The sequence below is a fragment of the Procambarus clarkii genome, chromosome 63 (genome assembly GCF_040958095.1).
Source record: "Procambarus clarkii isolate CNS0578487 chromosome 63, FALCON_Pclarkii_2.0, whole genome shotgun sequence".
NCBI lineage: Eukaryota > Metazoa > Arthropoda > Malacostraca > Decapoda > Cambaridae > Procambarus > Procambarus clarkii.
In genome coordinates, this window is record NC_091212.1 from 19968366 (window position 1) to 19982963 (window position 14598).

Here is a 14598-nt window from a genome sequence, read left to right on the forward strand (position 1 = left end):
GCAGCCTCTGCTGCCTGTAGAAATAGATCCCACCTGCTCATTATGGACGACTTCAATCACGGTAGGATTGACTGGGAGAACAAGGAACCGCATGAAGGCGAGGATACGTGGAGAGCCAAACTATTGGAGGTGGTGACTAGAAACTTTTTAACCCAACATGTCAAAGAACCCACAAGGATGAGAGGCAATGACGAACCAGCGAGACTCGACCTAGTCTTCACTCTGAACGACTCCGACATAAGAGAAATCGGTTTTGAGGACCCAGTAGGAATGAGCGACCACAGTGTTCTGGTGTCTGAGTACCTGATTGAAGAAGGGTTATTGAACTCGAGGAGGGATACCGAAACCAAAAGGTTAGCATACCGAAAGGGAAACTATGAGGGGATAAGAAAATTCCTAACAGATATAGCATGGGAAACAGAGCTCAGGGGGAAGACGGCCCAAGATATGATGGACTACATCACGCAGAAGTGCAAGGATGCAGAAAACAAGTTTGTCCCAGTCCAAAAGGAAAACAGAGAAATGAAGATGAGAAACCCATGGTTTAATCAGAGATGTAGGCTAGCTAAGCTGCAAAGTAAAAGGGCATGGAGAAACTATAGGAATAACAGGACACTGGAGAGCAGAGAAAGATACCAGAATGCCAGGAATGAATATGTCAGGATGAGAAGAGAGGCAAAAAGACAATACGAAAATGACATCGCAAGCAGGGCAAAGACTCAGCCTAAATTGTTGCATAGCCACATCAGGAGAAAAACAACAGTAAAGGAACAGGTTATGAAATTAAGGATAGGGGCGGAAGGATTCACTACAAACGACAAGGAAGTGTGTGAGGAACTGAATAAGAAATTCCAGGAGGTCTTCACCTTAGAGCAAGGAGAAATTCCAGAGATATGAGAGGGAATAGCTAACCAGGAACCACTGGAAGAGTTTGATATTACCAGCGGGGAAGTAAGGAAGTGTTTACTAGAGTTGGATGTGACAAAGGTTATAGGCCCAGATGGAATCTCCCCTTGGATACTAAAGGAAGGAGCAAAAGAACTGTGCCTACCACTCTCCATAGTGTATAACAAATCACTGGCAACAGGGGAACTGCGAGATATTTGGAAAGCAGCTAACGTAGTCCCGATATAAAAGAAAGGGGATAGACAGGAGGCACTGAACTACAGGCCAGTGTCCCTAACCTGCATACCATGCATGCTGATGGAGAAGATTGTGCGAAGAAAGCTAGTGGAGCATCTGGAGCGAAGGAACTTTGTAACACAGCATCAACATGGGTTCAGGGATGGCAGGTCCTGCCTCACAGGGTTACTTGAATTCTACGACCAGGCAACAAAAATAAGGCAAGAAAGAGAAGCGTGGGCAGACTGCATATTTTTGGATAGTCAGAAAGCCTTTGATACAGTACCACACAAGAGGCTAGTGAAAAAGCTGGAGCTGCAGGCCGGAGTGAAAGGGAAGGTACTTCACTGGATAAAGGAGTACCTAAGCAACAGGAGACAACGAGTCTGTGTGAGGGGTGAGGTCTCAGATTGACGAGACGTTATAAGTGAAGTCCTGCAGGGGTCAGTCCTTGGACCTATACTGTTTCTGGTATATGTAAATGATCTCCCAGAGGATATATATTCGTTTCTCTCAATGTTTGCCAATGATGCAAAAATTATGAGGAGGATTGAAACATAGGATGATAGTAGGAGGCTACAAGATGACCTAGACAGACTGAGTGAATGGTCCAACAAATGGCTGTTGAAGTTCAACCCGAGTAAATGCAAAGTAATGAAACTAGGCGGTGGAAACAGGAGGCCAGATACAGGATACAGAATAGGAGATGAAGTACTTAATGAAACAGACAGAGAGAAAGATCTTGGAGTTGATATCACACCAAACCTGTCTCCTGAAGCCCACATAAAAAGAATAACGTCTGCGGCATATGCGAGGCTGGCTAACATCAGAACAGCGTTCAAGAACCTGTGTAAGGAATCATTCAGAATCTTGTACACCACATATGTAAGACCAATTCTGGAGTATGCAGCCCCAGCATGGAGCCCGTACCTTGTTAAGCACAAGACGAAGCTGGAAAAAGTCCAAAGGTATGCTACTAGACTAGTCCAAGAACTAAGAGGCATGAGTTATGAGGAAAGGCTGCAAGAAATGCACCTTACCACACTGGAAGACAGAAGAGTAGGGGGGACATGACCACAACCTACAAAATCCTCAGGGGAATCGACCAAGTAAACAAGGAAAAACTATTCAACACTGGCGGGACGTGAACAAGGGGACACAGGTGGAAACTGAGTACCCACATGAGCCACAGGGACGTAAGAAGGAACTTTCTCAGTGTCAGAGTAGTTAACAGATGGAATGCATTAGGCAGTGATGTGGTGGAGGCTGACTCCATACACAGTTTTAAATGTAGATATGATAGAGCCCAGTAGGCTCAGGAACCTGTACACCAGTTGATTGATCTGTTGAGAGGCAGGACCAAAGAGCCAAAGCTCAACTCCCACAAGCACAAATAGGTGAGTACATACACTTGAAAAGAAAATTACAAGTCGCCGACCAGTGGGCAGAGAGCACCACGCCAGCCAGGCAAGGAAGGCACAAAACTGCATCAAAAGGTCCACCTCGACAACAAAACCTCAAAGTCCCAGCACGACCGCAACACGTGCCAAGACCCAAAAAGATCAGTCTGCAAGCCAGGAAGACCCCGGAACTCCAGAAGGCAGAAACCAGGTCACACACGAGGAAACAAAGCCCCCTGAACCCACAAAGGGGGCCCAAGAGGAAGAAACCTCCGAAACGAAACCAAAGAACCCAAAGGAACCCGGAATCGAACCAGGGGGGAGCCCAAATCACCACATTTTGCCAGTGGAGAAACACCACAGAAAGGCAAAGCACAGCCCCCAGACAGAACCCCCCTGGGAAACGGTCATAACAGACCGAAAACCAAGGGACAAGGTGTGGGAGCAAGCATAACAGCCAGGGACACTGAGCCCAAACCCAAAGGCTCAGACCCAAAACAGACAAAATGGGAAACCCCGGTGTAAAATCAACACTCAAACGTTCCCAGAGGAACAGGAACCGGGCAGAAAACACCAGAAAAGCAAAGAAACGACAACAAGAGAATAAAGCCAATGAAAAAAAAAGGTGAAAACTCACCCAAGTAGCTCGCTCGCACACCCAGGTGCATGTAAACAAACCACAACGCCGCCCTGGTGGCCACGCCGGGAAACCAGCAGACGAAAATGGCCACCGGAACAGAGGGCTGTGACCGATGCTAAAGATACGAAAACACGCCAGCAAAAGTCGGAAGCAAGCAGACTGGATGGGCGAAAAACGCCGCCCAAAAGCAGAAAACCCAGGCAGGGGCAAGCCGCCCCAGAACTGCTAGCAGGCATCCCCTACAGCCCCGGGAACCAGCAACAGAGGCCCCGGGGCAGAGCCGTCCTCCAAGCCCTCCACCCTTAAAGAAAAGCAAGAGTCCATGGGAAAGGCAGCAAGAAAGGGACGCCAGTAAGACCCAGAAGATTTGGCAGGAAGAACAGGCTCGAAAACCTCCATACCCTAACCCGAACAGGGCAGCCCCCGAAAACCGCCAGAGTCTCGGCCCCTAACTAAACTCCGCCCCAACCCCGAAACCCGCTGACAGTCCGGAGCCAAGAACAGAGAGGGAAAGGGGCGAACAGCACCTAACCAAAATGGGGCGGCCTTTACGGGGCATCCGAGTGGGAAACCAACCTAGCATGTTGCAGCAACCTAACCTAGCTTACAACATGGATGCCGCCTGTACTCTGAACAGTAATAACATCAGGAGAGTACTGGAGAACAAGCAGAGAAAATCTCTCGCAAGACTCCGGGTCAAGGTGTCAGTGACCCAACAGGCAGCATGACGGAGGTAAAAATGGCGACTGTCACCCGGAGACCAGGGCACAGCAACCAACGATCCCGTACAAGACGGGTTGGAACCTGGAAGACACATTCAATGGTCCACCGAGCCCAAACAGGGGTTTCCAGGGCCCGTAGGCTGACTGCTACGGATAGCCCGGGCAAGGTGTTGCTAAACCGGTTAAGAAACCCAAAAATAACAAGAGAGTAGAGGATAGCACTGAAAACCCCTGAGACGTGTACAATCACAAGAGCCTAGCAGAGGGCTGCCAAACACTACCAGTGGAACTATAGCCACACTAGGCAGACCCCCACCAGGCAATTGAAAAGAAAAACCCTGCAAAAGTACACTGTCTCCAGAGGCAACAGGAACCGGTCGCCGCTTAGGTGGTAGGCCGCGCAACACCTTGATGCCCTAACCAGCACAATACCAATCCCTACCCAGGGCCAAACAAGGGCCCCAAGCCCCAGCTGGCCCCAAGGGCGAGGCAAATGCTGAGCAGCAAGAACCTCTACGGGAATGCTTCCCGAATGCCCAAGGGAAGATAACCCTGTTACGCAAGGGCAGTACTCACAGGGCGCTTAGGAAAGTCAGCCACTAAGCGCATGCAGCCCCGGCACTGATGAGGTACTCCTGGCCACCGCCCAACACAACACACGGCAGTGAACGCCACACAAGGCAAACAGCGCATAGGAAACTGAGGCCAGAGAAACGTCTATCCCAGTTGACATTAGCTTACGAACTGAAGCTTGGATGCCGGCACGGTAAGTCCGGGGCTCCCCCCTCTCCCTCTCGGGGCGGGGAGGGCTGCGAGGACGATCGGCGCGGCAGTAAATTGTGATGTTTGCTTGTTTGCTTGTTTCCTTGGGATTGTAGGGAGTTTCTACCTCTCTGTTCGGTTTTTTGTTTTAGTTTTTTACACTGTGGGATTTGTTTTGTCATGCCTATCTTTCTGGGTGCCTGACCCCGGTCGATGGCAGATAAGGAAAACCCCAACCACAAGGGGGTTTTCCAGTGCCATTGGTCCCTGAAACCTCTCTGAAGGGGGCCAGGTTCTGGCACTGGTCCCTGGTAGGTTTGATCTCCTTAGCTAATGTCCCGGTCTAATATAACATACATTAGCCCGATAAGCTCCACGGAGCCGTAGGGGCTCCCCACGGAAAATGCAATATCAAAAAGAGCTAAGTACACGGTGACTAACATACAATTTTATCTCTCAAATATTGTATGGTCAACAAAGTGAGTACCTAAATGAGTAACAGAGACTTTAAGGAGAATTTGTTCCATGTAAAAGTATGGAAGAAATGGAATACACTAAGAGGTGAAGTGATAAAAACTAATTCCATACACAGCTTCAACTGTAGATGTGAAGGTGCCAATAGACTAGGAAACCAGTACATCAGCCCTTACATAACAATTAGGCCAGTAAACAGTTCTCTCTCTCATGCATGGTCTGGTCAATAAAGAAACTTACACACACAGTTTTCTCTCTCGCGCATGGTCTGGTCAACAAAGAGTTTTGTTTTTTTGGGTATGTTGAGCTTCACTGCGAGCGCATGGGCAGATCCTAGAGTATCTTCAATTTCAAAACGTGCAGTTCGCTTCAAAATTTTCACAAGAAGTGCCCCACCTGGAAAATGAAAAAAACAATATCAGTCAATTAGTAATTATGAAATTTTTTTTATTAAATAAAATTTAATTGAATTAATAAAATAAGGTATGTGAGGCCAATGTAATAATTGTGAGGAGTGAACTTTTAAATTTGTCATTGTAATTGTGAATCATCATCAATATATAGTGGAACCTCGAGTGACGAGCGGCTCCAGTTACGAGCATTTAGAGTGACGAGCAAGCCACTCGCAGAAAATATGTCTTGACTGACGAGCTTTCGCTCGATTAACGAACGTTCCCGCTGGTTCTCGGACACCTCCGACGATAGTTTTGTTGTTGTTTCACAAGACGAGTTTTACACATGACGAGCTCGGTGCCTGTTACGGCCCTCTCGGGGCGCAACGGGGTTCTTACTCTGATGTTGTTAGAGGAAGTTGTATCCGACCCCAAGCCAGTAGTGGCTTTCAAGGGATGAGATCCGTGACGCAAGTAACTTAAAGGGGAAGGGAAATAAAGTCAAGAACTTAATATAATATATTGACCACCACCAATAAATAATATATAAAAGATTACACGGGGGGAGGGGTATTAACACTGTACACAAACGTCTTCTCCTGAAGACTCTGGAATCAAGCTCTCGGTGCTAAGTCTTCGGTGCTTTCGTGGCCTCACAACGAATCCTCTGAGAAGCTGAGCCTACCCTGGCCACAGGTCAGCCAAAACACAGGTCCACTGGGGGCACCGCCGTGGAGGCCGTCAACCACAAGTCCAGCAGGTCTGCTGGCAGGTTCCGCATCAGCAACGCTGGTCAGGCCACTCCACGGGCGATATTAGGGTAACGCCCTAGACAGGAGCCTCATGTGATACCACAAATCACTCTCCTGTCCTCAATACCCCAGTGGATAATCGTCTCCAGCAGTCAGTCCCGGGTAATCCTTCTACTGCCACTCCACTGGCAGGGTAACACCACAGTGTTCTTCCGGGGAACGACTTCACAGCTGCTGCAGCAAAGCACAAGGTAAGGGGACGGCTGCCTCGGGTAGACTGACTCAACTTCCATCACAGCAGTCCCAGGTCGACTCTGTAAGCAGACACGTCATCAATAACAGGGACACTAAAACACCTCACTTACAGGCTCAGACACAAACACCCGACATATCCACTCCATAGATGGCGCTGTAGTCTGAGCACCACCTCACCAGAGGTCAGGAGCGGCTGTGTTGTGAGCTGCACAGGACTGGAAACTGGCCCTTGTGGCCAGTACACGTCATCCTCACCAGGTGTCGTCGTCCGTTTGGAGGGGGTTTCGGGAGCTGACCCACAGATGGCGCGGTCGTCACTGCTCCGTGCTCGGACGCTGGATCCGGGTTCGTAACAGTGCCAGAACGGATTAAACTCGTTAATCGAGGCGCCACTGTATTAACCCTTAAACTGCGCATGGCGTATACATATCCCCAGAATAACATGTCAAACCGTGTGCATGGCGTATGTATATGATATAGGATGTCGGGCACGATTCAAGTGGCCTTCGACTACATGGGGTTCACATCAGCTTCCTCACGGTTCTTGTAAACAGACACCGTGTTATAAAAAACCAGCGTTGAATGTAATGAAACACCATTACCCGGAGGCTCCCTGGAGCTATCCACACTCATATGCTAATGTCAAATTTTGGCATCAGTCATGTGTATGACGTTCTTTGGGCCTACCGGGGACCACAGCCAGAACCTGGCCCCCTCAGAGAGGCAAGGGGAGCAATGGCCTATAAAAGCTCCCATGTGGTTGGAAGCATTCTGTCTGCCATCGACCGGATCAGGCACCCAGAAAGGTAAGCGTCCAAAAACAAACCCCAATTCTGGTGAAAATATTGCTACCAAAAGTCGAACAAGTGGATAGAACTCCCCAAACAAAAACAAGCAAACTAGTATGATGTCACCCGTTGCCGCTCCGCCACCTGCACAGCTCCCCCCTCTCCAGGAGGGAAAAGGGGGAGCCCCAGACCTACCTTGTCGGTGATCCACTCCCCAGTTCTGAGGCTGGATGTCAAAACACGCGAAAAACTGCCAACCGGAGGGAGGGAGGGATGCCAGGAAGCCTCCGGGTCTCACCCAGAAAATGCTGTTTCATTACATTCAACGCTGGTTTTCTGAGGGGGAGCCCCTACGGCTCCCAGGAGCTAACTACCCACAGAGGAAAAAAAAAAGAGGGACTTACCTGGGAGGCAGTTGCTGCTCACGCCTCAACCCGAAGTTGAGACAACTGGCTGCATCCACCGACCCAAAGCGACACAGGCCCGACTGGGCCCAGGGACATTAACAAGGTAACGAGCAGCCAGGACCCTGTTTGACCACCAAAATCCCCACGCCCAAATGTCAGCCTAGGACATATTGCCAAAGATGGCGGCAAGAGCCGCGAACTTACAAACATCATGGGCACGGGGATAGACTGCAGGCTGGCTAGCCTTAATAACCCTGCGGACAACCTGGGAGACACGCACCCGCGAACAGGGAAGAAGGGAAAACCAGATCAACCCAAAGCGCGTCCATGGACACAGAAACCGTGGTGCGCAAATAACGGCGGAGAGCCGCAACCGGACACAAAACATAATGCACCCCCGGCCTGACCAACCAAGCATCAACAACCCAGGGACCCCTCCTGAAAGCAGAAGTCTCATTCTTCGCCAGAAAAGAAGGAGAACGCTGCAGACGAACAAACCAATTGCCCCGATCGAAAGAATAGAAACCTCTGTACTGGAGGAGAGCATGAAGCTCATCAACCTAACCCCCAGAGGCCAATGCCAACAGAAAAAGAGCCTTGGAGAAACAATCCTAAACCGAAAGGGCCACCACAAACTGAGGAGAGGAAAGATAAGAGAGAACTCTGTCCAATGACCAGGACAGCTCAGGTGGCACATGAGCAGGCCGGAGGTGAAACAACGCCCGAGACAGCTTGTGAAATGACGCTGACGTAACAGGGAGTGTCCAACGTCTTGGCCGACGGCCTGTCTCATTTCGTTCCTCTCTCCAAGGAATGGACGGTCAATGCCGACTCCTTCTGTTGGCGTTGCCAGACGTTCAGATGCCCCCGAGGTGGACCTCTTTGCGTCGGCGTGGTCGCGGCGCTTTCCTTTGTATGTGGCGCCCTTTCCCGACAGTGAGGCGGTAGGGGTCGACACCTTTCGGTAGGACTGGTCGAGGTGGGGGTTCCTGTACCTCTTTGCCCCGTTTCAGCTGTTGCTCCAGGTCCTGACTCACTTGGAGACTTACCAGGGGAGAGTTGTCCTCTTGGCCCCTTGGTGGCTGCCCAGCCGTGATTTCAAGTGCTGCTTGCTCGGTGTCCGAACCCGGAGGTTTTTCCACAGCTCCGCCTCTTCCAGCAGATCGGTTCAGTCTCTCATGTGGCTCGTTCGATTTTCTTCTCGAGTCTTCACGTATGGTATTTTTTACTCAAGTTTATCATCATCTCTATGGTGGTCAGGTGGCTTCCTTATTAGTGTCCCACCTGCGGGCTTCATCTCGACGGCAGTATGTAGTTTCCTGGCGGTCCTTCCAGTTCTTCTTGCGTCTTCGTCGTTGTGCTTCACTTTCTGTTAGGGTGGTGTTGTCCTTTCTCTCTTGGTTGTTCCAGGACCGTTTCCTTATGCCTAACACAGTTGCCTCGTATCGTGCGGCGCTGGCGGAGCCGCTGCAGCTTGCTTTCGGTATTGATATCACATCTGCGCCGTTTTGCAAGCTGTCTTGGGTGTTGTTTCACCTCCAGCCTGCTCATACGCCGCCTGAGCCGTCCTGTTCGTTGAACAGGGTGCTCTCTTTTCTTTCTTCTCCTCATTTTGTTATGGCCCCTTCGGTTCCGGATTGTTTTTCAAAGGTTCTTTTCCTGTTGGCATTGGCCTCTGGGGGTCAGGTTGAGGAGCTTCATGCTCTCCACCGATGCAGAGGTTTCTGCTCTTTCGGTCGTGGTGATCGTTTTGATCATCTGCAGCCTTCTCCTTCTTTTCTGGTGAAGAATGAGACTGCTGCTTTCCAGAGGGGTCCCTGGGTTGTTGATGCTTGGTTGGTTAGGCCGGGGGTGCATCATGTTTTGTGTCCGGTTGCGGCTCTCCGCCATTATTTGCGCGCCACAGCTTCTGTATCCGTGGACGGGCTTTGGGTTGATCCAGTTTCCCTTCTTTCCTGTTCGAGGGTGCGGGTCTCCCAGGTCGTCTGCAGGATGATTAAGGCTAGCCAGCCTGCGGTCTACCCCATGCCAATGAAGTCCGCATGTTCGTGGCTCTTGCCGCCGTCTTTGCCATATGTCCTGGGCTGACATTCAGGTTTGGGGATTTTGGTGGTCAAACAGGGTCCTGGCTGCTCGTTACCTTGTAAACATTCCTAGGCCCAGTCGGGCTTGTGTCGCTTTGGGTCGGCGGATGCAGCCAGTTGTCTCGACTTCGCGTTGAGGAGTGAGCGGCAACCGCCTCCCGGGTAAGTCCCTATTCTCTTCCTCTGTGGGTAGTAAACTCCAGGACGCCGTAGGGGCTTCCCCCCAGAAAACCAGCGTTGAATGTAATGAAACGCCATTATCTGGGCGAGTCCTGGAGGCTCCCCGGCATCCCTCCCTCCCTCCCTCCAGTCGGCGGTTTTTCACTTGTTTTGACATCCAGCCTCAGAACTGGGGTGTGGGTCGCCGGCGTGGTGGGTCTGGGGCTACCCCTTTCCTCTCCCGGGGAGGGGGAAGCTGCGCAGACAGCGGCACAATGACGGGTGACATCATACTAGTTTGCTCGTTTTCGTTTGGGGAGTTCTATCCACTCGTTCGGTCTTTGGTTGCAATTTTCACCAGAATAGGGGTTTGTTTTGGGACGCCTACCTCTCTGGGTGCCTAACCTGGTCGATGGCAGACATAGAATGCTTCCAATCACATGGGGGGCTTCTATAGGCCATTGCTCCCCTTGCCTCTCTAGAGGGGGCTAGGTTCTGGCTCGTGGTCCTCGGTAGGCCCACAAGAACTCCATACACATGACTGATGCCAAAGTCTGACATTAGCATATCAACCTAGTAAGCTCCGGGGAGCCTCCGGGACTCATCCAGAAAATGGCATTTCATTACATTCAACACTGGGTTTTTTTATTTTTATTTTTATTGCGCACAGCAGTGATGTTGGCTATTTTTAGGCGCACATAACAATGGTTAAAAGTACATTTGGAGGTTGTGAAACCTGCTTAAGGTAATAAAATGAGGCATTAAATACACAAAGAAAAAGTAAATGAGAAAGTGAATGTACTGAACTTTAAAATGTTTTACTTTTTATTGCATACATGGAACCATTTACTGCTCCAAAGTTTATCTAAACAAATTAACATTTACGTGAAAGGACTTCCCAAATATAAAAGTTTAATTCCAAATTACAGTACAGGTATAATCTTTCATATTGCCTTTAAAATCTAAAAAAAAAGTCTCACCTTTCATCACCAAAACCAAAGTATTATCCTCTCGTCCAAAGCGACCAAATTTCATGGCAGATATCCTGTCTTCAGTGTGTATAGTATCCACTAAATGCTTATCACGATAAATCATGACACGGTTGTCAGCCATTCCAAGAGCTGTCAGTGTGAGGCCAAGCGTACGGATCTCAAGAGTCTCCACACACGTTATGGCAGCTGGAAGCCTGAGAGACCATAACCGCTTACCCTAGATAATAAATAGTAACATGTAGAGTCCTGTAGAGTAGTTATATATTAAATGAATCAATGAATGTAATGATTGTCTTGTCATTAGATTAATATTATCTGACTATACATGATAATAACTTTCACATTAAACATACATTACAGTACAACCTCGATTCAACGTACCCCGATTCAACGAATCTCCGGCTAGTTCGCACACTTTTCACGCCGAATTTACTCACCTGGTTCGACGAACAATGGTTCGCCGAAGCGAGGGATGTTCGGATTTGCTTACGATGTCCAGACAAGAGTTCACAGACTGGTGGAAAACTTTCCCATTCTATCACAGATTACAATTAATAATTCTCTCATATGACAAGTTGGATCACACAAGTAGATCACACAAGTGGACCACACAAGTGGACCACACATGTGGACCACAAGTGGTCCACAAGCTTACGATTTTGGGACAGAGTTCACAGAGTGGTGGAAAACTTTCTCATTCTATCACAGATTACAATTAATAATTCCTTCATAAGAAGTTGGATCACACAAGTGAACCATATGAACCAAACACCAGCCAAAATGGTCCACAAAAACACCAGCCAGTGATCCACACAAGTGAACAACTGAGTTTCCATGATTTTCGTTCACTGATTTGGGGCACACGTATCTTTGTACATTAATTTAACCCTCAAACCGCTAGGGGCCCAAATGGAATTCACACCCACAGGCGCAACAAAATAAAAATTCCAAAAAATTCTTTCGTCTTATAGAGGTGTTCATTTTTGTTCCCTGATCACGGAAAAAAAAAAAATCGTAGGAGGCATATTTTAGCCGCAATAGGGTAGGGAAGTGTGGCAAAAAAGGGGCGTTGGCAGAGCCTTCGCTAGACGAGGTCTACTCCGCCCGAGCTGTCAGACGGCAGTTGCCACAAATATATTATTACCTAATTATTTCAATGTCTCTGATTGATTTTTTCTTAGTTTTTGCAGTAATATTATTCCATACAGTGAATTGTGGTATATTTATATAATAAAATGTGTGAACCATCGCTGTACTCAAAATTATGGTGTGCATATTAGTGATTCAATGTATTATGTTCATAAAACAATAAACAAATAGTTTTGCTGTTGTTACACTATATACACAGGTTATATATAAGTATCTGCATGTTTTGTTCACTATAACGAACTACTAAGTTGGTCTTGTGAGTCAAAAAGCAAGGAGGAGTGACCGCCAAACACTAGCGAGTCACTCACTGCCACTCCCTCCCTCAACATCACCTCACTCACCCTCATTCTCCTCCCACAATACTGTTTTTGCATTTATTCACTATACACAGACGTTATATATACGTATTTACATGTTTTGTTCACCATAACTGTACATCTAAGCTTGTACGGTGAGTAAAGGCACAAAGACGTAGCTACTCACACAGTCAGCTGATCAGCGGCCGCCCTCAAGGCCAGACGCACTAATATTTCTCCTCCAACAATATTCTTTGTGATGTTATTACGCTATATACACACATTATATATAAGTATCTACCTGTTTTATTCACCATACCTGTACAAATAAGCTGGTATGGTGCCCAAAGACCACAGTGGCCATCAGTAAACAACATGCCAAGTCGTGCGACGCTCCTCCCTCACCAAAATGGCAGCTCCCAACCTACTCCTCTCGCTGTTATCTCACACTATACACACATTATATATAAGTATCTACATTTGTGTTCACCATAGCGAACCACTAAGCTGGTATGGTGAGTGCAGTCAATAAATGGTGGCCACACACAGTCAGAAGACGACACCACAACCCTCCCTCCACAGCCTTACTCCTCCCTCCATGGAGCACAGCGCTAAATATCATCACAATCCTGCTATTATCAGAATCCTAGTCAGTTTTATCACAGTCAGAGGGCTTCAGTAATACTATCACTGCTAAATAATAGCAGTATCATATATATTATGGCATTAGTAGGCGATGCTGTGGTCACAAGCTGAACAGCGGTGCTGTGAGCTCATGCTGCGTGCGCCAGCCTTGGTGGCTTGCGAATACTGATGCTCTAATACCCAAGAATGTTAGCCTGGATTTTTTTTCTAGGTGGCATCTGGCAACTATCGGTCGTGGCTGTACTATAGCTGCCCCTATCCCAGGCGAGGCATTTAAATTATAGCGCTAGACACGAAATCATATATAAATGATGTGCGTGGTTTCGGTTTTGTCACTGATATCATTTATATATGATATGCGCGGTTTGAGGGTTAAAGGATGAAGCGTGATTACCTAGCTACATGTGGTAAAATCTCCTTATAGACATTTTCTGTGATGAAACAAGATGAGTGAGGGTGGACAGATAAGAGAACACTGTACTGTAAACCTCACTTTACAGTGAGGTTTCACTCACTTTCGTCTGTGAAAGTGAAAGAAGTGAGAGTGAAAGAAAGTAATAGTTCAGTGACCCATGACTTTTGAAAGTTTTATATTAATAAATAATTTCTAAAACCACTGTTTTAATAGCTTTTTATTATCCTAATTAAACTGAACTAAATAAAACCGAAAATATACTGTAATATGATAGACATCTGCTCTTTGAGAAATTACTGTATGTTATTGGTACAACTCTACCGTGAGTGGACGGGTCTAATCCCTGTACACACAGCACCATGCGTGTTTCATCCCTCCCTCCCTCCCTCCCTCCCTCCCTCCCTCCCTCCCTCTCTCTCTCCCTCCCTCCATACCTCCCTCCCTCTCTTCATCCATCCCTCCCTCTCTCTCTCCATCCTATCCCTCCCTCCCTCTCTCCATCCCTCCCTCCCACTCTCCATCCCTCCCTCCTTCCCTCCCTTCCTCCCTCTCTCCAGCCCTCCCTCGCTCTCTCCATCCCTCCCTCCCTCTCTCCATCCCTCCCTCCCTCTCTCCAGCCCTCCCTCCCTCTCTCCATCCCTCGCTCTCTCCATCCCTCCCTCTCCATCCCCCCACCCTCCCTCTCTCCATCCTTCCCTCCCTCTTTCCAGCCCTCCCTCCCTCCCTCCCTCCCTCCCTCCCTCCCTCCCTCTCTCCAGCCCTCCCTCCCTCCCTCCCTCCCTCTCTCCATCCCTCCCTCCCTCTCTCTCAATCCCTCCCTTGAGACTTTAAGATGGACTTACCTCCAACAATAAGGTAAATAACAAATGTAACACAGTATTTGTTAGTAGAGTAATAACATATCGGTACATGTCACGTGGGTGCCACTGATTCACCCTGGAAGCCCTTCAGTCAAACACGGGGAAACTGCTGTTAACAGTTCCGGCCTAGACCCGTGGAGGAGTGAAGGAAGACTCAGGCTTACCTTATAACCATAACCTCCCTGAGTCTTGCCTGCCAGACAAAAAGATTGCAGGAACTCCTTTCCCGCCTGTCTTCTCTATCTTCTTCTTAACAAGGTTGCCAGCTGGGTTATTATATCTGC

At 48.4% G+C, this 14598-nt stretch overlaps 1 protein-coding gene across 2 annotated transcripts in view; it reads right to left on the reverse strand.

Moving 5' to 3' along the window:
- BBS1 (Bardet-Biedl syndrome 1) overlaps window positions 1-14598 on the reverse strand; it is a 185598-nt gene that overhangs the window by 34484 nt on the left and 136516 nt on the right. For both annotated transcript variants that reach the window (XM_045760604.2, XM_045760603.2), the window contains exons 8-9: window positions 10938-11166; window positions 5361-5516 (exon numbers count right to left, since the gene is read on the reverse strand). In XM_045760604.2, coding sequence (XP_045616560.1) covers window positions 5361-5516; window positions 10938-11166 — 385 coding nt within the window. The remainder of the gene's footprint in view (window positions 1-5360; window positions 5517-10937; window positions 11167-14598) is intronic.